This window comes from Pipra filicauda, unplaced genomic scaffold (genome assembly GCF_003945595.2).
Source record: "Pipra filicauda isolate LSUMZ 115617 unplaced genomic scaffold, ASM394559v2 scaffold460_size520110_pilon, whole genome shotgun sequence".
Classification (NCBI taxonomy): domain Eukaryota; kingdom Metazoa; phylum Chordata; class Aves; order Passeriformes; family Pipridae; genus Pipra; species Pipra filicauda.
In genome coordinates, this window is record NW_024104599.1 from 380,370 (window position 1) to 403,640 (window position 23,271).

A 23,271-nucleotide genomic window follows, 5' to 3' on the forward strand; every position below is an offset into this window, starting at 1 on the left:
CTTGGTGGTTTACAACCTCCCTGCCCCAATTCCCAGGGCCCTACAAAGGTTGTGCACAGGTTGCAAGTTGAAAACACCTGCAGGAAAGGTTAGAAGCCAGAGAAGCAGAAGGCAAGGTTACCTCACGTCCATGCACACATCTCTTTGAACTTGTCTCCAAACCTTGTGGTGCTGCCCACTCCTGTGGACCAGATGCCAGAGTCAACAGATGTGCTCCTGTCTGTTTTGCTTTGCTCGGTACAGAGACAGGACCTTGGGAAACATCAGGCTTGAGCAATAACCTGGTGAATCTGTACCTGCTGCACACTTGACTGCACACCTTATCCAAGCCCCTGCAGCAGCCAGTAACCCGGGCAGTGTTGGGTGCTCGGGGTTGCATCAGGAGTTATCTTTGGACAAGGTTAATCAGAAGGCTGTGGGTATTTTGGCCAGTAATTATTCCATGGTAGTTCTCCACACCAAGCCCTGTGGCTCAAGTGGTTTCCCAGTGGATTTACCTCCTGTGCTTCCTGTTAGGCAGGATGGCTGTGAGCAGCTCCAACACTTCTCCCTCCAGCCCTGTCCACCATTCAGCACTTGGGGTAAAGTGCTGGTGTGGCTGGTGCAGATGCACCAGATATTCCAGGATCAGCCATAACTGAACTGGACAAACCCACAAATCCAGTCCAATACTGAGATGTGCACCCTGGATTCACATCTGCCCCACCGACCCCGAGAATGAGAAACACCATCCCCTCCCTCCTCCAAGCCATATCTCCCACCCATCCAGCCAGAAAGAGGAGGGGAGAGGATGTTACTAATCACAAATCATGCAAATCTCATATAAAGGCTCAGATTTTCCACCATTCCTGGCAAAGCCTGGGGAGCTCTGATAGCACATATATCACTTTTGCAAGGAGATGGTTTGTAGACACCTTCCAACAACATCAGGGTCTGTAACAACTCACAAAAAGGATGTACAGACCTTGCTTGTGAATCCGTATCATGAAAACAGCTTGTTTTCCTTTTGGAGGGGCTAATTCAGCACAAACCCCACACAGCAGAGCAGAGGCAGATGTAGAAATTACTTCCTTCTAAGACAAACTCCAGAGTAAATGATTTCACCTCGACTTTGCTGCCTGTTCTTTGATTCAGTCAGAGTTTATAGCTCCTTTATACTCTCTGGGGTGAAAACAACAGCCTACATAGGAGAACCAAAATTCTGTTTAATTCTGGTGCTTCATCTTTCCAGCTCATCAGGTGAATCCCATCTGCTCCCAGCTGTGCTCCCAGCTCTCGCTTTGCTGATTTGCATCACTGTCACTGTTCTCGCCCTGGTCAGAATAAAACTTCAAAAGAAGACGGGTAAGTTGGCCAAGCAACACCTTTTGGGCTGCAGGGGTTGTTTTGCAAGGCCTTTGGCTTGTGGTTTCCAAGAGTTGGAGTCTGACCCATGGAATGTTTCCACCTCTGGGGACACGTGGCCGTTCTGTGGCCGGTGCAGCCTGAAAGCTCAGCTGGAACTGCAAGCAAGCAAAGTCCTCCAGAAGTTGTTTGGCTTTTGGTTTTTTTTTTTTAACATGTTTAACCAAAAAGCAAATGAAGGAAATGGAAATGCTGAAGCCCTGCTGAAAGCAAGGTCGGGTTTTTGTGTGTAGAAGATTTATGGCACCTCGAGTGCTCGGAAATCCCGAGGTATAAAGAGCAGGGATAAAGACCTGCGTGGCCTGAGCAGCTTCTGGGGCCAAATCCAGCTCATTCAGTGCAAAACTGACAGAGACAGGCCAAAAAATCCCTTCTACTGACTTATTTTTTTAAAAAATACATGCATATATCTTATTCTAGAACATATTATGTCTGTAGAGATAAATTTAGGGGCGGAAAACCTTCAGTGATGACAGCAGGGAGAGGAAATACATTTTTCACAAGAATGAAACTGGGAAATAATGGCCCTAATCTGGTGTCTGGCATGCTGGACATGTTCCCTCCAGTGTTCCCTCCAGTGCATCCATGTGTTTTTGTTTTAAAGGAGGAGAAAGAAGCACCACTGGAAGCCTGGAGGCAGCCACGGCTCAGGCTGGTCCAAGTCCTGCAAAAGAGCAAACAGTGGAGGAAACCTCAAGTCCAGGAAAAGTGCAGGAATGCAAGATGGACTCTGGCAAATGTAGGTGGGTGTTTTCTGGATCTGGCACTGTGTCATCTCCCTGGTTAGAAGAGAATAAAACCAAATTTTAAGCAAAGAACTCGTGGCTTAGTAAGTAAAACACCTCCACGGGAGAGATTTGCAGTCCAGGAATTACAATCCACAGTCCAGGACTTGTGTTCTGCTGCCAAACTACTGCCTTTGCTCCTCACCAAGAAATTTTAAGCCATAGATTTCAAAAGAGCCAGATTAAACCCTATATAAAGTTCATAAATTTATTATAGGGGTTGATTATGATTTTTGCTTACATGTAGTAAACCTGTTATCGCTCTTCCTGCTTGTTTCAGTGAAATCTGATTGCTTATCACCTTTTCCAGTATTCCACAGGAGTTATTATTGTTCACTGTGTTGGAACAATATCATTCTTTTCTGTCTTACTGTGCAGGAAAATCTATGCCATCCTTGGAAGATTCAGGATCACCAACTTATATGTAAGAGTCTCTGTCTTCTGGTAAAATATAAGTACAGTGGGTCTGTCTCAGAATGTTAATACTCTTTAGAGAGGAGCTCATGTAGAAAACACCTGAGAAAGTCTTTTAGAAACCTCTGTTCTGTGGAAATTTGTATCAGTGAAAAGTTCTCCATTAAAAGAAAATATGGAAATAATGGTTCAAAAATTTGTTGGTGGGATTTCACATTCTCATTTCATATTCTCATTCATATTCTCATGCACTGAGAGCCAAAAGGGGTCCTAAGTATAAATAATGGGAAGAAAATAGTACATCTCCCCTAAACCCTTGAAAATAAACAATCAACCTTCTGTGAAAAACCTCTAAAAGTGAGAACAAAAACCAGTATTTGTTAATTGTGCCTTTTGTTCCCAGATATCTGATTTGAGGTAAAGCTTGGGATAATTCTCCTCTTAATCTCAGCAGGAGGTTGACTCCAGAAGTTCCCCTCTGAGCCAGGTTTTTCCACCTTTCTATTCTCAGGACTCCCTAAAATAACAGACCCATTTAAAATACCAAGTTTGGCATAAAAACAGAAACACCCGTGAAATCACCTGCAAAAATATTGCACAGAGAGGCAACAGCAGATCACAGCTTTTCTTGTGTGTTGTTGTTTTACAGATGCTCTACGGGGAAAAAATGCTTTTCAAGGTGACTGATGAAGAATTGAGCCAGAACCTTCTGTGAAAGCCCCCGTGCACACGAGCTGGGAATTTTCCCTATGGAAAACCAAGGCTCTGAACTGCCAGGCACCCAGAACCCCTCTTTGCTCCCTGCCCTGCTCAGAACCCAAATGCCCTGAATCCCAAATGGCACTTGCTACGTGTTTTGCAGAACAGAGAATAAAACAAAGCACCTCTAACCTGGCTCTGACTTGCAGAGGCAGAGAATCCCAAGGGGAAAGGAATGGAAGGGAAGGACCCTCAGGGTTGCTCAGTTTGAGTCAAAAAAATCAGAGAATCACAGACTGGTTTGGGTTGGAAGGGACCTTAAAGCTCATCTCATTCCACCCCCCTGCCATGGGCAGGGACACCTTCCACTAGCCCAGGTTGCTCAAAAAATAAGCATTTTCTGGTTTTGTTTAAAAAAACCCCTGAGCCACCGAGTCATTTTGCAACGCACAAACCACATCTGATTTCGGTTTATCAGACACCCACGTTCCCAAGTGCTGTTTTCCCTTCACCCCCCTCTGCAGAACCATCCACAGGTTCAAAACCCAACCAGTCCAGCCCAGCCCCAGCTACAAACCCCCCTGGTTTGTAGCTCTCAGGCTCTGTGTGTGTCGTGCTGCAAACTGGGTTTTGCCCCCCCCTCCACCCCAATAAAAGCAATCCGAAGGTTGTTTGTTTTCTGGAGATGCCAAAATGCTTTGGAACCTGTGACTTGGCAGGAGAACGTTTCCTCGTGTGTTAAAGCAAGGAAATGTATTTGCATGAGGCAACAGAGCTGTTTTACTGGAAGCCTTAAGGGTGGTTTGGTTATAGGAATTGTTCCTTCAGCTCGGACTAACTTTTCCTCCCTCAAATGCACCAGAAATTTGAGGTGCCCACGGCTGGTTTCTGCCCAAATTTCCTCTGCCCATGGCCATTCCACCTTTCTCCTGGTCTTTAAAACACATCTCCATGCTAACTGCGGGATGGAGACGGGATGGTTTTTCACCATCCCTTTTCACTCCCAAATTCTCCCATTCCACTCCCAAATTCCCTATTTCCACTCCCAGCTCTCACAGTTCCACTCCCGAACTCCCCCTTTCTGCTCCCAAAGTCCCCCTTTCCACTCCCAGACTCTCCCTTTTCACTCCCAAACTCCCACTTTCCGCTCCCAAAGTCCCACTTTCCACTCCCAAACTCCCACTTTCCACTCCCAAAGTCCCTTCCCGGGGGGATCCCAAGGGAGAGATGCCTGGCAGGAACAGGAAAGCAAACACACCTGTGTCCACTGTGGCCAAGCAATCACAGCTCTGTGGCCAAGAAGAAAAAAAGTAATGCCAACATTATTTGGGGAATGTTTGGAACATCCAGGGAAGCAGCTCTGATGGGAAGGACACAGCTTGCAAGGGATCAGTGTTTGTTGCCATCCAGGAGAGGTGGTGGCTGTTCTCTTAATCCAAGATCTCTGCCAGATCACCCTGTGGAAGCACAGCAACAGCCTTCCTCACCTCTGAAGCCCCTTCCTCACCTTTGAAGCCCTTTCCTCACCCTTGAAGCCCCTTCCTCACCTCTGAAGCTGCACGTTCATGGCAAGAAAGGAGCTTGACACCCTGAGCTAAATCAAAGGTACTTCCAAGGCTGGATTTAGGATCTGAGAAATTCCTTAAAGATCCCAACTCCAGGTCAGGATCCTGCTGCTCCCAAGCACAGCAGGAACAGCTGGAGCTGCCATCCTGTTCAAACTCATCAGCTTTCACTGGGAGCAGATGAGGAAAGCCTTGTGTGACCCCCCCCAGTCAGAAGGAACTACTGCTTTTGTATTGTTAGTACAGGTAAAGGTAAAGCAGGTTAATGATTCATCCCATGTAGTACAAATACTTTCGATTTCATTAATTTTACTTTTTTCCCCCATTTCTGACAACCCCACACCTCGCAGGGAATTTATATTTGGGCTCCTGACACGCCCACAGCAGGAGAGCAAAGAAATGAGGTGGGAGATGGCAGCAAAGCTCCTGTTAATTATTTCTGATTTTAAAGAGCTTGCAAAGTTATTGGTCTGCACAGACAAGACCAACTTTGTTCACCCAGACTCCTGTTCTTCCCACCAGGCTGGGGGGAGGCAGAGGGGCTGGAGAGCAGGGAAGTCAGACAGACCTGCTCTACTGGGATGGTCAATCAGGGTCTTCTTAGGGACACTGTTTTCCAAAAAAAATGTGCAATACCTCAGGAAAAAAACCCACCTGGATGTGTCCAGTCCTTGCAGCAAGGGGCTCACCTGCCCAGAGCAATGGGAAACACAGTCACAGCTCAAGGGTGGTGCTGCAATGCCAACAAAGAGGAGGGAGCTCAAAATTAGACCCCCCTAAGGCTCCCCAGTGTCTTTGTGGCAGGCACAGGCACCATCCTCAAACCAAGGCTGCCTGGCTCCTGTCCAAGCAAAAATCTGGCTGAAAGGTACTCCACGGACTTGACCCCGTGGAGACTCCTTCCTAAAGGAGGCAGAGGTGCCCTGGACCGTTCCTGGGAGCCCACCCCCCCCTCGGGGTGGCTGTTGTGCAATGGGGGGGTGTAATCAGGAGGTAAATCAGAGGGTGCACCCTCGGAGTGACAGCAGAGCTGGGCCAGGCATTGGCTCCCCGGCTCTCACGTGGGGTGCTGCTCACCTGCCAGAGCTTTTGGATGCTATTCCTTTAAGGCACAACAGGTGGAAATGCAGGGCTAAAGGAGTATTTAAACCAGCCTGGCACTGCCAGAGCCCTCGTCCTGCTGGGACAGAGAGGCAGGACACTCACAGAAGGTCCCGGGGTCACCAGCGGACTAAGAGTGGTCAGCCCCAAAGAAAAAGCAAGAAGCACAAAAACCCTGCAGAAGGAACTTCAGGTGTAAGTAGTGCTGCTTCTTTGTCTTTTGGAAATGCAAAATCTTTCTTACTACCTCTTTGAGGTGGGGAAGGAGAAGAGCAAGAGTCCGGAGCCGCTTTTGAGGTCTCCTCCTCACACGTGTAGGGAAGCAGCAGGTCTCAGTGGTGGGAGGCTGATTTCTTGTGAAAGAAGCTCAAAAGCACAGGAACAGGGTTATGACAGTTATGTTTTCTTCTCTGCAGTAGTTTTTTTAATCTTTCCTTTCTGGAAAAAAGAAAAAAATAAAAAAATAAAAGGATAACTATCATTACAATACTTGCATTAAGTATTTACCTAGAAAATAACAAATGTTAGTAAATATTACTGTAGCAACCTAAAGCTTTGCTACTCAGCTTAAGGTCATTATGGTCTTTTGAATTACAAGAGGCAAATTTTGAAATTTAAGAGGAGAATTGGTGCAGTTATGTCCTAAAGGAGTTCTGAAGATCTCTCAAGGTTGTACAGTTACCAGGAAGATAAATAAGAGAATGGTCTGGGCACAGCGTCCTAAAACTGAAATCAGAGTCCTTTCACACTCAGACCAACAGTGAAGGTGTGGGTTTCTGCACACTCTGCAAAGAAAGCATTCATACAGGATTTAATACATTCCATCTGAAGCACAGAGAAATATCACCTCCTAATTGTTAATGAGTCCTGCACTGGCACTGTCCACCCATCCAGGGGCTGCACAGTGAGTTGGGCCATGGGATGTTCCTGCTCCCTGCAGCAGGAGTAGAATTAAACTATAGAATAGTTTAATATTAAACTATAATAAAATACTTAAATTAAATCATAATTAAATAATTAAATATTATCAATTAAATAAATTAAATAATTAAATATAATTCAACTATAGAATAGTTTAATAGTGTCAAAGTTGGTTTCGCTTTCCAGCCCAAGAAACACATGAACCATGACACTCTTATCTGAAAAGCAACAAGTTGGTGCATGGAGTACCTAACACCATAAAGGAATATAAAATTAGGTCACATGCTGATGAATCTAACAGCTTAAAGGAACATAAAATCAGGCCAGCAGCACAATCTCAGCTGAGATTTCAGTCACTGCCATGAGGGATGTCTGATTGTTCTGTTACATTTCTTCTCTGGAATATACTGCTCATGCAGGGCAGTGTTTAACTGACAAACAGTCTTGGGTGGGAGGGTCACAAACACTGCAGAAATTCCTAAAAACTGCTAATTTCTTAATAAATCTTGATAACCTTCAATAAGTTCTGCCCAGGTTTTTCTGCTCACTCTATGACAGAAGGAGCACCTCCTATTTATCTTTTCCATATTGTGAAGGAGTTTGCAACTTGAAATGTTTATTTTCTGCATATGTTTAGGTCAGCTTGATCTTTTATCTGAGAGTTGATTCCTCATTCTTAACTCCATGAAAATGGGGTGAAATGGTGGCTTTTCCCCATCCCACTACAGCAAACAAAACTCACAGTAAGGTAATATATGCAGTGACCTTGATGAGCAAAGTAAAGATGTGGATAACCCAGTCCTGTGCAGGAAGAAATCTGTTGCTGTGCCCTTTTTTGGGAGCAAAGAGGTCTTCAGCACCTCCATAAATCACCCCTAGCACAAATGCCAGTGCTCCTCCTCACAGCACAACCCCTAATGCTGGTCTTGCTTTCAAAGGATTTCAGGGGGGAAAATATGACCTATACATGGAATATATATATCACCCATATGCTATTATTTCTTCAGCTATTTGAATAACAGCAAACATTCCACAAAAGAGAAGGGCTCCCAGGCTGGAATGACAAATGGCACGACTAAATCCTCATGTTTTGTCCATCCCACTGCACGGCCTTGACACTGGTCATTATTAAGAGCAATAGTTAATAGCTAATGGATTGGACTGTGCTGATCCCTGGCAACTTCCATCAGGAGCTCTGAGGAGCTGGCATGCTCCTGGTGCAGCTGAGTCAGCAGAATTTGGGAACTGGACTCTGGTATTTCATACCCAGCCAGAGCAGCTGCTTGCTCATGTTTGCATAACTCGGGGATCGGGTCCTGATCTCTTCCCAATCATTAGAAATCTGAAGATGTTTCTCCCTAGGACTGACAGATTCCCAAAAGCACAAGAGAAATGCAGGGAAGGTCTTGTCATGGCTGAGGTTTGGAAGAGCCAAACTGGTCAGAGAGCGCTTGCAGAGGAAAACCTGGGAAATATCAAAGTGCAGGCATACAACAGTGCTGGAAGGGAAGGTGATGGTCCCAACCCAGGTCAATCCTGTGGTGCTGAACCAGAAAAGTCCACACACAGTAGATTAGGAAACACAGACAGAGAGGTCTCCTGCCACATCTACTGCTGATCAGCCTCCTGCTGCCTGCAAAGGCATCATCAGCCACTTTCTGTGGACAGACACACTGAAGGCATGTCTATCTAAGAAAGAGGGACTGACCATGGGGTTTGAGGGAGGCTCTGACCTCCCCAGAGCTTTACACACAGCATTAGAATGTCTTTATCACTCAGTGGATGCCCAGTGAGGTTTAGAGCACATCCCCCCTTCCATCTGCAGAAGCACCAACACAAGCCACTTACCTGCACTCCCTTTCACGTGGGCTCAGCAGGCTTTTCTCCCCCCTGGAGCTCTGAGGTTTGGACCTTCTGCTCTTCAGCCAACACCCTTTGAAAGCCATAAGGAACAAGAGCTCTTTCACCAGCAGCTTCATGAAATTCTCCTCCAGCAGCTCGAGCAGCACTTGCTCCTCGCGGAGTGACCAGCAAAGCTCGTGACACCCCTTCTGTGGGTTAGGAATGTCACTGTCCTTGTGCCACACAGCACTGGAGGCAGGGAGGGGGTTTCCAGCCATCCAGTGGAGGTTCAGAGCAGGTTTTTACGTAACAAAGTGGCTGTGCCTGCTCAGACCTGCCCTACCTGGGAGTTTTCACCATTCCTTCAGGTGAGCGGGGGAAGGTTTTAACAGCATCTGAGAAAACAGGACTGGAGGCAACTCAGAGCTGCAGATGCTGGTTGTGCAAGAACACAGGAACCATTGTTTTTGGTAGACAAAAGTGCACATGTCCCCAGAGACAGAGAGGCAAAAATTCCTTCCTGCTCCGACATGCTTATGAAGACCCTGGTGCCACCACTCCTGCACACCTCTCTGGAGACAGCCATATCTTTGTTCCAAAAAAGAGATCTTGGTAAGCCTTCCCTACCTGATGAAACAACATTTGGGCCTGTAACCCAAAAATAGTTGATTTTTTTGGGAGAAGAAACCAGAATAAGAGATTACTCAAATGTCACCAAAATGGGAAGGCTGAGCTGGGATCATACTTGCACCACAGAGAGAGAGGGCTGGAGGGCAGCGAGGTGACCATCAGCCAGAGGAATTGCTAGTTAGCCAGGGGCAAATATCAAGGCCCTCTTTGTGCCATATTGTTTGCTTTCTGCAGAATATGTCGTGTTTATCTTGCTGGCTACTGCTGGGATATGTATGAAAGAGCATTTTTCATGCTCAGTGAGTTAATTATTAGCCATGGACAAGTAGCCATTGAGCAAGTGGGAATCACAATACAAGGAAGAAGGCACAACAGAACACCTTTCATCTCAACAGGGAAATAAACCCCTTTTTCTTCTACCGGGAATTACCCTTAATAAAAGAGTGTCACTTGATGCCCTGAAATCAAATTCCTCTGATTGTTTATAAAGATTTGCCTTGGCACCTCTCATCATCTCTTATGGGTCTCTTCCAGCTCAGTGTATTCTATGAACTTGGAATAGGCAGGGAGATCAAGAGCCACGCTCGGGAAATGCACATTCCCACCACTGCCCTGGGCACTGTCCAACAGCACAGGCAGCTCAGGCCAAAGGAAACAGTTGAGTCAATTAAGAGCCTTGGTTTCCTCCGAGCCATCACTCTGTCCAAAAACAAAGGGAAGGTCAGAAATATTCATCCTGAAGATTATGGATGTATTTCAAGAGATGCAGCTTGGTTTGTTGTTGCCCGTCACTGGGTCCTGGCCCAGGGTTAATTTGGGTGCAGTAGGTTGGACAGGTGGGACAGGGCTTTACTTGGTTCAAGTCTGATTCTTGGAGGAGCAGGGCTGAGGTAAATCCCTGCTGGGATTTAAGCTGGAGCAGAGGAAAAGGGGAAAAAAAGTAGAGGTGAAAATATTACTGTTTTTCTCTTTCACGTGTCCTTGAAGAGACCAGGGAAACAAAGAGCAGGAATTAAAAACAGGCTTCAGTCAGGAACTCTGCTCTATGACAGAAGGAAGAAAGTTTTACAATGAGTGTGGTGAGGCACTGGAACATTTTACCCAGAGAAGCTGTGACTGCCCCATCCCTGGAAGTGTCCAAGGCCAGGGCTTGGAGCAATCTGGGCTAGTGGAAGGTGTCCAGGAGATGAAACCAGATGACCTTTAAGGTCCCTTCCAATCCCAACCATTCTATGATCCCTGCTGATACCATCCTATCTGCTCTGAAAAGTGAGGTTTTTGGACCTCTCCCAGATCTGGCACTTGGAGTAATCCATCACCATCATTGCACATGTACTGAAAACCAAAAATGAAGAGACCTGCAGGCAAGAACAGAGTTATCAGCTTCCTCTTTCCCATTAAATTCCTTGACAAAAGCAATTAAAAACTGTATTTCTCTCTCCTTCAAGTAGCCACCACCCTCACATCCTCCAAGCAAAAAAGATTTAGATGACTAAGTTAAATTTTGCGAGTGCGGTTACTCACCAACTTCTGTGTCTTTTCCAGGGAATGCAAGAAAAATGGCTTTGCTAGCACTCATCTTCCTCCTTGCCCTCCTCCCAGCTGGATCTGCAAAAAGCAGACACCTCCCCAAGGCAACAAGTAAGTGTGACTGGCCTGGGGCACAGCTCCTGTGGTGGCACCTTCGGGGAGCAGCTTCACCTCACCAGTGCCCACCACTGCCACGGGACCTTTTTGGGGCACCTGATGCTGAGCAGCCCCGGGTCCACACTCGCCCTGGGACACCTGAGCGGGGTGGCAGAGGTGACATTTACAGCCAGCACGTTTTCCTCTTGCAGTCCTGAGCCCCGTGTTCGGGCCGCGGCAGGTGTACGGCGTGGTCGGCGGGTCGGCGACCGTGACGTGCTTCTACCCCCCCACCTCTGTGAACAGACACGACAGGAAATATTGGTGCAGGCAGTCGGGCAGGAGCTGTGGGACTGTCACCTCCACCAGTGGCTACGTGTCCTCGAGCTTCAAGGGCAGGATCTCCCTCACTGACTACCCAGAGGCAGAGAACTTCCAGATCAACATCTCCTCGCTTGCGCTGACGGACGCGGGCACTTACCTGTGTGGTGTTGGTGACAATGGCAGAGGGCTCTCCTACAAAGTCACTCTGAGTGTTTCCCAAGGTAATTACAGCTTTGGGCCTTCTTAAAATATTATTTTCTCTTACATTCCCCCCCTCCCCTTTTAAATAAAGCTCCACAGATCTCCTGTCCAGCGTCTGAGAGCTCAAGGGGCTCCCTGCTTTCAGCAAACAGCAGTTTTCATTCCACGGGCAGCAGGCCCTGACCATGTCTCTGTATGCACAGATCCACCTGTACCCGAGGCAGCTGAGCAATTCTACGTGAAGCTGCACAGCACCTGGACCGTGATCTGCAGCTTCGGGTCGGAATTTTCCACCTGGAGGAAATACCTGTGCAAGATGGAGGGAGAAGATTGCCACGACATCATCGACAACCAAAACGGTGTCATTGATGAGGATTTCAAAGGGCGAGTTCTGCTGAGCTACGAGCTGTCTGCAGACTCAGTCAACATCATGATGACTCAGATGGACTGGGAAGACTCAGGCTTGTACCGCTGTGGGGCCGGGGAATATGGGAAAAATGGAAAATCCAAGGAACTGGACGTGTTTATCTATGAGGGTAAGCTATTCCCAGTGCATTTTAGACTTCATCTCTGCTTCTCTTTGGAAGCATTGCTAGCAGTCTCACTTTGTTTAACAAGAACTTTAATTTCCCTTTGCAGGCTGCTATTATCCTATTCTTCATCTAGATACTTCTTCCTATTTATTTAACCATCTATAATACACTAAACCACCACTAATAAAGCTTGTATCAAGACTTAGCTTTCCCAGCAGTGGCTGGCTATCTTCCCCAGCCCAAAACAACAGGAGGCAAATTCCATCTCCCAACTGTCTTTTCAAGTCTTGATTCCTTAAATCTCAGTATGACCGATGTAGAAAGGAGAAGACCTGCCCTTCCTCTAGCAAAGGGAAAAAAGCTTTGAAATGTCTGTACACAAAGCCAATAAGCAGCCAGTGAATTTGGGGAAAAGAAAGGCCTGACAGATTCTTTAGGATCAATTCCTGGCAGTGCCAGGACAGTCTCCTGCTGGCTGCACCCCTGAGCTTTGCCTAACCTTGCTTTAGCCATAAGGGCTTTGTTTGATCTGATAATATTTATTTTCTTGGAAGATTTGCCACGTGGACGCAAGTGAGATGTTTGTAACTGCTCGTGTCATTTTTATCAACAGACAAAAACTTCCGTCAGCTGAAGACCACGGTAACTGCGAAAACTGGAAGTTCAGCAACCTTCGAATGCCTCTATGATCCTCTGAAGAAATCCTCAACGAGGATCTGGGCCAAGTGGGAAGCTAACAGATATAACTGGATCATAGACAACACAGGCAATGTGAGGCCACAGTATAGGGGAAGAGTGGCCATGTTTGAGAACCCAGATAACAAGACAGTCACCGTCATCCTGAACCAGCTGAGCGAGGCAGACAACGCCTATTACTGGTGCATAACAAATGAAGCGAAGGACCAGCAATCATCAGCTGAGCTGAAGGTCATAGAAGGTACGAGGTGGCACTTTGGCAGTTCTCTGCCTGCTCAGTGGGCACAAAACAACCTCCTGAGCACCACAAATGAGCAAATCTGGCTTTTTGGGAAGAGACACGAAGTCCGAACCTGAACTCGCTTCAGTGTCTCTAAAATTGAAACACGTGGTTTCAGCTTTATGAGAAAACGCTCACAAAAATTTCTCTTGCAAATATTTCTTAAGCCTTGCAAATACAAAACCCCAGCTTTCACCCGGAGATGCATAAAGAGCATTAATTTAGGAATGTAGGGAGCACTTTCCCTCAAAGAGCATTAATTTAGGAATGTAGGGAGCACTTTCCCTCAAAGATCCCTCTGCAGCAGCACCACTACCTGCTGGCTGCCATTCCCAGCACTGCAACCACTAACACCAGCCTCGATGTTCCATTTGCCCTTGCAGGAAAACCTCAACTGACAGGAGAGAAGGAAGTGGAGGCACAAGTGGGCTCACGGGTCGATTTAAGTTGCACCTACACGTGCGCCTACTACTCCTACGAGAAGTACTGGTGCAAGTGGAGCCCCAGCGGCTGCTCCGTGTTGCCAGCTTCTGATCTTGGCCAGTCGGGGCCACAGACAACCTGCAGCACTTCCAACAGGACAGTTATCCTGAGCTTTGACTCGGTGACGGAGGAAGATGCAGGGTGGTACTGGTGCGGGGTGAAGCAGAACGGCCTCTTCGGGGAGACCATGGCAGTGAAGCTGTCGGTGACCGCAGGTGAGCCCCGAGGCAGAGGTTTTCCTGCTCGCCCGGGCTGTGGATCAGGCTGCCCTGTGCCGAGGGAAGTCCTTCCCGCAGCCACTAGGTTGCAGCACCTCAAAACACAAGTGCTGCACACCCGGGCAGCCTCCCAGCGAGGTGCCAACATCGCCCTGATCCTGCACAGTTTGCCATCAGTGTTTTCATCCACCCGTTGGTTTTGGCTTCCTGGTCCCCACCAGTCTAAATCTCACTTCCTTCCACACCAATTTTACTGTTACCCCTGCCCTTCCTAATTGTTGCTGTTACAATTTGTAGCATCATTTAATTTCAGCCACACCTGTCACATCTTCACCAGGTGAAGAACTGATCTAGTTCAGAGACTTATCTTGCTCCAGGGAGCTTCTTATCTTAGGAAACAAGTGTGCAACAGGAGAGGAAAGACTAACACCAACAGCAGGGGGTTTAGTCTCAGCTTTGGTGCAGTATTTTGGAATTAAGATGGTTTTTCTCATGGAGGAATATTGTTAGAAGTAGGGAAAAAGCAGAGCACTGGATATCCCATATTTAGCCATCCTAGGTGGATGATGGTCAAAGTGAAAACCTCATTTCATTGCTTTTGGGGGTAAAGGAGCTAGAAATAAAAGCAAAGCAACTATTCAGAACTTGTTCTGGAAACATTAGAGGCAGAACTTAGCAATGCAAGAACTTTTCAAAAGTTTGTAGGCAGACAGAGTCTACATGAGATTTCTGCAGCAAATTATCTGCGATGAGATTATTTCAGATCTCAACCCCCCATTTTAAAGAGCCCCTAATGCAGAGCCAAAACCCACAGCAGCTCCACGTCCACCCAACACATCCAGCTGGATTTTGTGTCCCCATCTCTGTGCTGCTGCTCACTAACCACACTTCCTTCCCTGGGATACAACAGGAAATGATGCCAAGCACAACCCAGAGCTCCTGGATGTTGATGCCCCCAGCCATGCTGAGTTCCCCAACCATGTTGAGCCTGGCCCTGGACCCCGAGGAGGAGCCTACAGTGAATCTGGGGTGCGAAGTGGAGCTGCCCCAGCAAGGTTGGTTCTCTCTGTCATTGATAACTCTTGTGAGGTTTATATTAACCCATTGTGGGTACTGTGTTTGTGCACCATGGGTGTGGTTTAGCAACAAAAACATTCTTGTCCCAAAAGAACTTTGCTCAAAACATCAGAGGAAAAGAAGAGGAAAAAGTTACAGCAAAGGGCAAGATGACTTGAAATTAATCTGCAGGTCAAGAAAATGGTACCAGAAGGGAATGATTAGATATTCCAGATACAAAACAACTAGTTGAAAGTACTTCTGTTAATATTCGAGGAATTTCCTTCACACATTTATAACCAAGCTGCTGATGCAGCTATTTTGGCACAACCTCTATACTATATTATTATTTGGCTTTTTTTTATTTTATTAGGATCCAGTTCATTAAGTGAATTGCATCAGGCTCGCTCAGAATTACCATCCTATACAGATTTAGGCTGCTGGACCTTCAAATACATTATTTGTAGTGGTCTCTCTTTCCCTCTATTCCAGCTCTGATCAAGGCCATGGCTCCAATACTCTTCCTTTAGTGCTGGGCCCTGTTGCTGCCCTGCTCCTGATCATCGTGACAGCTTTTGCCATCGTCAAATACAGGCAGATGAAGAGATCTGGTGAGTCCCTCCCTGCCTTTCTTGCCTCTCAAGAAACATCAGCAATATTAAGATGAAGGCAACGCCTTTGTGTCTTTGCTGGGCTGAGCTGCTCTCCTGGTTACCCACCATGTGACGGGCAGGGAAGGGACCTTGCTGGTCCCACTGACCCCATCCTTGGAGCTCCAACACCCAGGACAGAGTGCCCAGCTGAGACAGAGCCCACTCCTGTGTGTGCTTTGCACCTTGTATCCCACAGCATTACCTCACACAGAGGGTTCAGGTGCCAATGTGCTCACACCAGCTCTAAAAAGAGGATTTATTTGTTTCCCCCTCTCTCACCAGACCTGGTGTCCATTGGGAGCTACAGGACAAACATCAGCATGTCAGACTTTGAGAGTGTGAAGGATTACAGTGCCAGCAACAGCACCTGTGTGAAGGAGAGCCAGGAGACTGCCATCGGAGGGGACGGTAGGGTGCTGGCTCCAGCCCCCCCCAGGGTCAGGGGTCTGCAGAAGGACCCCACAAAAGCCACAGAAATGCCTGCCCACCGCTGCCCCCCTCCCTAACACCTCCCTTTGCCTCCCTGCAGAGTTCATCACCACCAAGGACACCCCAGAAAGTGCCACCGAGGCAAAGAAGGCAAAAAGGGTAAGAGGCGGCAGGAGAGAGGCCACTGACCTGGGAGACACAGCCACAGCCCTCCAGTCTCTGCCAAAGGGGCTGCCTTCTTCCAGGGGCCTTATTTATACCCAGGTGCTCTCGATCTTATCTGGATCCAGCACCTGCTGCAGATCAGCCTCTGTGGGAAGGACCTTACCCCTTTCCTGACTCCATGTTCTAGTGGAGACAGTAACAGCAGTCACCTTGCTTCAAACAGTAAACCAGGTCAGCCCCAGGTTGCATCAGGAAAGTTGGGGTTGTTACCATAGACACGAAACACTGGGATAAGCAGCTGGCCAGAAAACAGAGCACATCCCACCTTCCAACCCTCCCACACGTGGGCACAGGTAGGCAGGGAGGGCTCTGCCATTGCAAGGGCTGTGACTTGTTCCTGTGATCCCTGCCTTTCCCTGCCTCTACTTTTCCCTACCATCTACTCCCCCACCCCTCCCTCTGGGGAAGATGATGGTCAAGTGGCAGCACTGGGCAGTAGCTGAAGGTGCCAGATGCAAGCCTGTGTTTTTCCAAGTCCCTACCCACAGGTGAGATGTGAGTGTTGTAAGTGCCAAAAGCTGGACTGGAGCAATAAAGGAAACCAGTAAAGCCTGGCAGCTTTAGGACAGGGAGCTGGATGCCAACACACAGGGTCAGGCTTGCCATGGAGTCCCAAACCCACAAACATTTGGGGCCTTTCCAGGGCTGAGCAGAGGAGTGATGTTCATACCAGCACCGACGTGACCCTCTGGGTCCTCCCACTCATCCACCCTGCCCGTGTCATCCTGAGACCCTCACAGCCCACGAAATGCTGCCTTTCCCCTGCTGGCCACCTAACTGTGTCCTCCTGTCCTTTCCCAGAGCTCCAAGGAGGATGCTGACCTCGCCTACTCCACCTTCCTCCTCACCTCGGGCAGCATCGCTCAGGGTGGCTCCGGGGGGGACAGCACTGCCCTGGATGTGTCCCCCTCCCAGGAGCAGGTCTGAAGGTCAGGGATTGAGAGGAGGCAGCGACTGGGACCGGCTCTACCTTGAGGATCACACCAAGCCATCAGCAAGCACACACACTGTTCATTGCTACCACGATTTGCTATAGCTTGACCTGTTTGTTTTTTTTTTTCTTTTGCTTAAATTCAGCTTCGAGCGGTGATTTAGGAGGAATTATTTGATGCCAAATAGGGCTGGGCTGGAAGTGCAGGGTCTGAGTGAGCAGGTTGGACTGGGAGACTAAGTGGCTCATTCCACCAACAGTTCCAACAGAGTGGGCTCTCACAGGGCATTTTAAAAAAGTCCCATTTTCTTTTAAAGGCAGCTGGAAAACCCTTTAGAACAGCATCTGATGCTTTTGATTCCTCTAAGCTTTCTCAACCTGAGGGCAGCACCTGCAGGCCAGACATGGTCTGAAGTGTTTTCATGCACAAGCAATAAAGAATATCAGTGGCTTTCAGCAGACCAGGGAACTCGATCCGTGGGAGAGCACAGGGAGATCACACCCAGACAGACACAGTAAGGGTGGGACAAGCTGAATATTCCACAGATAAAGCAATGTAGGAAGCAGCAATGATGAAGAGGTGATGAAGCAGAGAAGCAATTTTCCCTGAACACCAGGAATGGGATAGGCTGGTGCCTTACCTGGGGAAGAGAAGGGGTGTGGAGGGGTTTGACAGGGCCAGGGCAGAAACTGCACAGGAATTCAAATTCCTGACCTTGTGCTGCTGAAGTGCAGCTCTGAGACCAAACCATAAAATATAAAGATTGGGAAGCATCACCCTGGGTAGGGTCTGATGTGACTGTGTTACAGTAACACCACGCAATATTTCTGGTTCAGTAAAGTATTAGCTGCATTTAAAAAAATGAAAACAGTGTCATAGCTCAGGGAGGTGCTGGAAAATGGCTGTTACCTGAGAGACACTGAGTTTCACCAAGGACAAAACACAAATTATTCCTGAATCATGGACTTCCCCAGAGGGCAGCAGCCCCAACAGCGTTTGTGTTTTCACATCCCCAGTGCAATAATCATCACCTTACCCATAGCAAGGCTGGGACCTCAAAGGTCAGGTTATAGCTCACCTACCTCCTCTCCAGGGCTCCATCCCCTCATCAGCCCTGTGGGAAGGGGTTTGGATATTGGAAAAGGTGTGGAGGGGCCAGGACAGGTCTGTGCCTGCCCGGAGTTGCTGGAAGTGAATGACTGACTCTGCTGGAAAGTGTCCCCGGGGGTGAGCAGGCACAGAGCGGCAGGAGAACGCTAAGGTTTGGAAACTTCTGAGAGGAGAAAACCCCTTTTGCTCTCCCTTTGTGAATCCACTTCCTCTTCAGCCTGCCCAAAGGCGTCCTTCCCTCAGCTCCCACACCGCCCTGGGAGCAGCTGGGATGAGCTTAATTCCCGGGAGAGGAGCAGGGGCTGAGAAAGGGCTGAGCATCCTGGCTCTGCCTGCACCCCTCAGCCCTGGCAGCTGCCTGCCTGAGACCCCTGCTCCTTCCCACTGCTGACGCTTCCAGCTGGCACCTCAATTCCAAAGGGGAATGGCCCTGGGCTGCTGCTGTGCTTTGCAATGTAAAATCCCTGGTTTTGATGGAAGCAGCAAAGCAGGAGTGGGTTGGGGCATGCAGCACTCTGCACAGGCTGTGAGCAGTGAATAGGATCAACAGTGAGGACTGTGACAGCATAAGCTCAGGACGTGGAATAAAACCCACACATCTCACTCAAGCCGTGATCCAGAGCCCGCCACAATCCATGGAAAGGTCCACAGGGAGCTCACCTGACTCTTCACCAACGTGTCAGCTGATTTTCGGGGGTCAGTGGTGAGCTGTGGTATCTCACTGTGTCACAGCATCATTCCCAGTGGTTATTCTTTACCAGGGAATCATGGTATGGGCTGTACCTGTGGGGTCTTAAAGGGTTGGTTTCAGGAGTGATGGAGCTGAAATATCACCTTTCAGAGCCTGGAGGGATGTATTCACCCTGACACCCGGACAAATGAGAGTCACTGAAAAAAAAACCCATGAGAAAGCAAATTACAAGAATCAAAGCCCTGACAGGCTTCCCTTTGGCCTAAACAAACAGCTGAGGAAGGACAGTGAGCAATCAGGGAGACCTTTCCTTTGAAAGTGAATCACCAAATCTGATTTGATGCCAGAAGTCTGACCAGGGTTCTCCTGTGATGGAGATTAAACCAAAGCAGGAACTCAGTTGTCCTTGGGGGCACAAGGACCTTATTCTGTGGGAACAAAATCCTGCTAAAGAACCTCTTCTGCAGTTGAAGCATTCCTGGTGTCACCTCTGTAGCACCATTAGTAGTTGGTTGCCCAAGCTGGGAACAGCCAGCCCTCCATCCATCCTGGCTGCTGAGGCTGGAAAGGGAGACCTGGAGAGTTTGGGGCTGTCCCATGGGAACAGAGATGCTGGGAAGAGGCTTGTGCAAGCCTGAAGGATTCACACCAGAAGCAATGAGAGCTGCTCAGAGCCAGGGGAGAGCACACAGCCCCCTGGTTGTGCCCATGGCACCACAGCAGGCAGGACTTGTGGGACACCTCGCTCAGCTTAGTTGACTTTTAAAGCAAAACACACCAAATCAGAGCTTTACCCTCTAGTCTTACTCAAGTCTTATGTCTGATGAATGCAGCAGGAAGACTTGATCACTTGAAATACCAGGACTAAGCTGCTACCAGGGACATAAATGCCCAACTGCTCAGTGAGTTCAGAAAGTTTTAACCAGCAAGAATCATATAATTCCTCAGAATTCTGACAGACTCAGCACAGTTTCGAGTGGGGTTTATTTACAGTCATTGCAACCAATTTCCACAAAACTCACTACTGAGTGTCAGTAAATTGCACAACACACACAGGAGCCTTTTTCTATTCAGCAACCACATGTCTTGCACAGAAACTTTTTTACTGATAAGGCAGAAAATACCATCTCAAAAGGACAGACAGATCTCTAAGGCCTCACACACCTTCTAGGACCTATTCTTGGAAGCATTTCTCACACTGTGCACCTTGTTTCAGCCAGATCCATCAGTGGCAGCAGCCCTGTGAGACTGAGCCCAGGTTTAAGCTGCACCAGAGTCCTTCCAGCCAGCACTCAGCACTCATGAATACACATTTCCTATCTGAATATACACTCCCTACACAGAAAATTTATAACTTAAACAACAATTTTATTACATGGTCACAGCTTATGTCTGCTAGCAAGAGAAACCCTTTGAGCTTTTTCCCTTGGAGCATCCTTTGATAGAAGCCAGCAAAGCGAGGGTAGCGCTGATTTAATCAAACTCGTTATTTCCATCTTAATGAAGACTCTGTTGGTGCCTTGACTGATGTGCCTGGCTAGCAAAGCACTCTGACTGAACCCAGCTGGAATCAGTGAGGAGCTGCACTGATACAGGGCATTTTTGTCCCTCTCATCACTGGGGTGTGCAAGGTCCCAGCAGCTCCGTCAGCCCCGGCCGTGGTGGGTTGTTGATGCCTCCTGCTCCCTAAGGAGATTTCTCCATCCAGTCTAACAGGATGTCCAGCTCACCCAGGGATTTCATTGCTGCATTTGTGACATTCAGCTGAAATGGGATAAAGGAAGAAGTTGTGAGCACAGATAATGAGTACAAACCAACACAAAGAGGATCTAAACATCTGTATTAATCACCAGACTCAGGCACCAACTCACCCCTTCATAGTTTGCAAGTATTTGCTTAAATTTCTCAGTGGATTCCTGCCCACACAGGCACTGATTTTGCTCATGCTAGAAAAATAAGATAAATTCGTTAGTTTGAGGAGTTACACTTAAAAATAATAGTTCGGTTTCTAATTATGCTGTAAATTATAGAACTGAGACCTTGTGAAACTGTGGGAAAGGCTGCAGGTCCCTGAATCAGACTTCAGCTAAGAACAGTTTACTTGACAGACACAGGGACAAGATAAATATTGTCCTTGAGGACTAACGTGGGAGTTTGTTTGCTGGTGAGTGGGCAAGCAGAGAAATTTCTCAGCGGCCAGAAACACTCTTCACATCACGCTGCTTTGTGTTCTTGTTGAAGCCACTTGTATAAATAAAGACTTTGAACTTTGTAAAGCTCTTGGGTTTGTTTATACACCAAATACTAACAGATGGAACTAAACTACAGCAAAGAGACAAGACTTACACACTGCTCCAGTTTCCTCTTCATGCTGAGGAAGGAGTTGGCGATGCTGCTGATTTTTCGGTTCACGTACGAATCCTCGGTCTTGCAGTGCTTGAAAACTTTGTCCACGTAGAAGTTGAAGAGGTGGTGGGTGATGCAGCACCTATCTGAAGACTTAAAGAACAAATTTCATTTTTTTTAAAGGTTATAAACCTGCAGCCACCAAGCCCCTCTCTGGAATAAACCACCCCTGAGAGGAAGCACGTTGCAGCTGAGCACAGCGGGACATTTTGACTCATATAAAGCTTTTTCAGTGCTGCTTGATTTATACTGGTAATATATATATATATGTATATGAAATTATTTTAGACTGCTTTTCCAGGAGTTCCATCCTCAGGAAATCTCACAGAGTCAAGACAATAAACAGCTGATTTTGCAGCTGGGTGTTAGCGGCTGTGACCTGAAGCAGTGGCCAGTACCCAGCGCTTCAGGGTGTGAGAGAGCTGAAAAATGCTTATTTATAGCATATTGCACCTCCCAAGACCCCATTCCTCTGCTTTTGGAATCTTTAATGGCTTTCCACCCAAGGACACTCACGTTAACCTTGTGCAGGGAGTGTGGATGGGACAAGATGCTCAGGGTCCGGATGGGGTCTCTTGCTTGCTGCAAAGGAGAGCACAGAGATGGGGAAGGTTCCAGAGGGGCTCTGGGAGCTGCCAACTAAAGAGCTTCCCCAGCTCCACAAGAGCCTGGAGAAATACTTACAATATTGGCTTTAATTGCTGTGAAACCAGCCCTGATCTCAGTCATGCTCATGGAAACCCTGCAGGCTCCAAAGTGCAGGATTTTGTTCCCAGCTGTGGGCATCAAATTCACCCAGCAGCACATGGAGAAGAGGCAGAGGAACAAGTGGGATCCCTTCATTTCAGCTGCTCAAGGAAAACAGCACTGACTCATTATCTTTGCTAAATAACACAATTGTGATGCACATGAAAATATAAACATTTTATATAGCACTTGTAAAGTACATCTCTATTAAAAAAAACACACTGGGTAGCATCTCTTAGTCATTTTTTTTTTTTACTCTTCATCAGCAAGAGAAAAAAAAAATCAAACAAAATCAAATATTTAACAGAAGAGCCTAAGAGAAAACGAGGAAAAATAAATAAAATGCAAGTAAAAAAAATTGCACGTAAATAGACATAGCTCTTCTGAAAAATATTTCATCGGAGAAATAAATATGGATATACATTAAATTTTTAAATGTCTACTAACTCAGAAGCAGCAGGAGGTAACTGTGACTGAAAGCAGCAGGTTCCAAAGTCTGATTCCCAAAGGAAAACGCTTTCCCTCAGGAATAACAGAAGTCAAACACAAGTTCTACTAGCGCTGAAAATTAAGGTTATTAAGGAAAAAACTATTTTAGAGACACCTTATAGGAATACAAGGAAATACCCACGAGTACATAGAGCAAAAGGACAAAAATCAGTGTTTTACCTTGCTCTTTGGTGTGGGTTCACGATGTCTGACCTGGAGAGCTCCGAAGAACACGTTTTTATCCCGGTACCAGGAGGAAATAACTCTTGGATTAACTTTTGGGATTTTGCTTGCTTTTCCCGGCATGTATTTCCCTCTGTAATTTACTGAATTAATGAGCAGGGGAAAGGGACCAGCTCTCTCTCCCCCACAGGTGTTTTCCTCACCTACAGAGGCGGGAACTCTTGGCATCGCTGTGTCATTTTTCATTCGGGAAGAAGGATGTGACCAAAAGGAGGGACCATCATGGGCGTTGCATCCCTAAAATGCTGGGGCTTCCCCAGCATGGAGCCAATGCTACCAAGTGATTCCTGGAGAGGGCCCCTTCCTGGCTTGTCACAGAGGTCTTGGGATGTGGGAAGTTGTGGGAAGTTGAGTGGCATCACCCCATGGTCCGAACACCCCAGGGCTTCTGGCACTGGACAAGGTGCTCTGGTAGAAGAGCTGTGACTCAGGAAGTTGTCCAGACCTTTCTCCATCATTGTCCTGGCCTTCCCCTGCCAGGCTCAGGGAATTCTGCTTCCAGGCTCGCTCCTCAGGTGGGTGGACACTTATCTGCACTGTGTGTCCCTGGAGCACAGGTCAGGGATTT

General features: G+C 47.5%; 2 protein-coding genes across 2 annotated transcripts; one reads left to right on the top strand and one right to left on the bottom strand.

The window, feature by feature from the left end:
• Positions 1–6,036: 6,036 nt before the first annotated feature.
• Positions 6,037–17,879, top strand: PIGR (polymeric immunoglobulin receptor). The gene is made up of 11 exons (XM_027717774.2): positions 6,037–6,163; positions 10,907–11,002; positions 11,200–11,532; positions 11,716–12,048; positions 12,659–12,982; positions 13,405–13,719; positions 14,633–14,777; positions 15,271–15,389; positions 15,714–15,839; positions 15,961–16,019; positions 16,887–17,879. The coding sequence occupies exons 2-11, from the start codon at positions 10,921–10,923 to the stop codon at positions 17,010–17,012; spliced, it is 1,962 nt and encodes a 653-aa protein (XP_027573575.1). The 5' UTR covers positions 6,037–6,163; positions 10,907–10,920; the 3' UTR covers positions 17,013–17,879.
• Positions 17,880–19,803: 1,924 nt separating this feature from the next.
• LOC113986232 (interleukin-20-like) lies at positions 19,804–22,865 on the bottom strand. The gene is made up of 6 exons (XM_039386053.1): positions 22,641–22,865; positions 21,909–22,072; positions 21,741–21,806; positions 21,165–21,317; positions 20,690–20,764; positions 19,804–20,582 (listed from the first exon to the last, which is right to left on the bottom strand). The coding sequence occupies exons 2-6, from the start codon at positions 22,065–22,067 to the stop codon at positions 20,505–20,507; spliced, it is 531 nt and encodes a 176-aa protein (XP_039241987.1). The 5' UTR covers positions 22,068–22,072; positions 22,641–22,865; the 3' UTR covers positions 19,804–20,504.
• Positions 22,866–23,271: the final 406 nt, after the last annotated feature.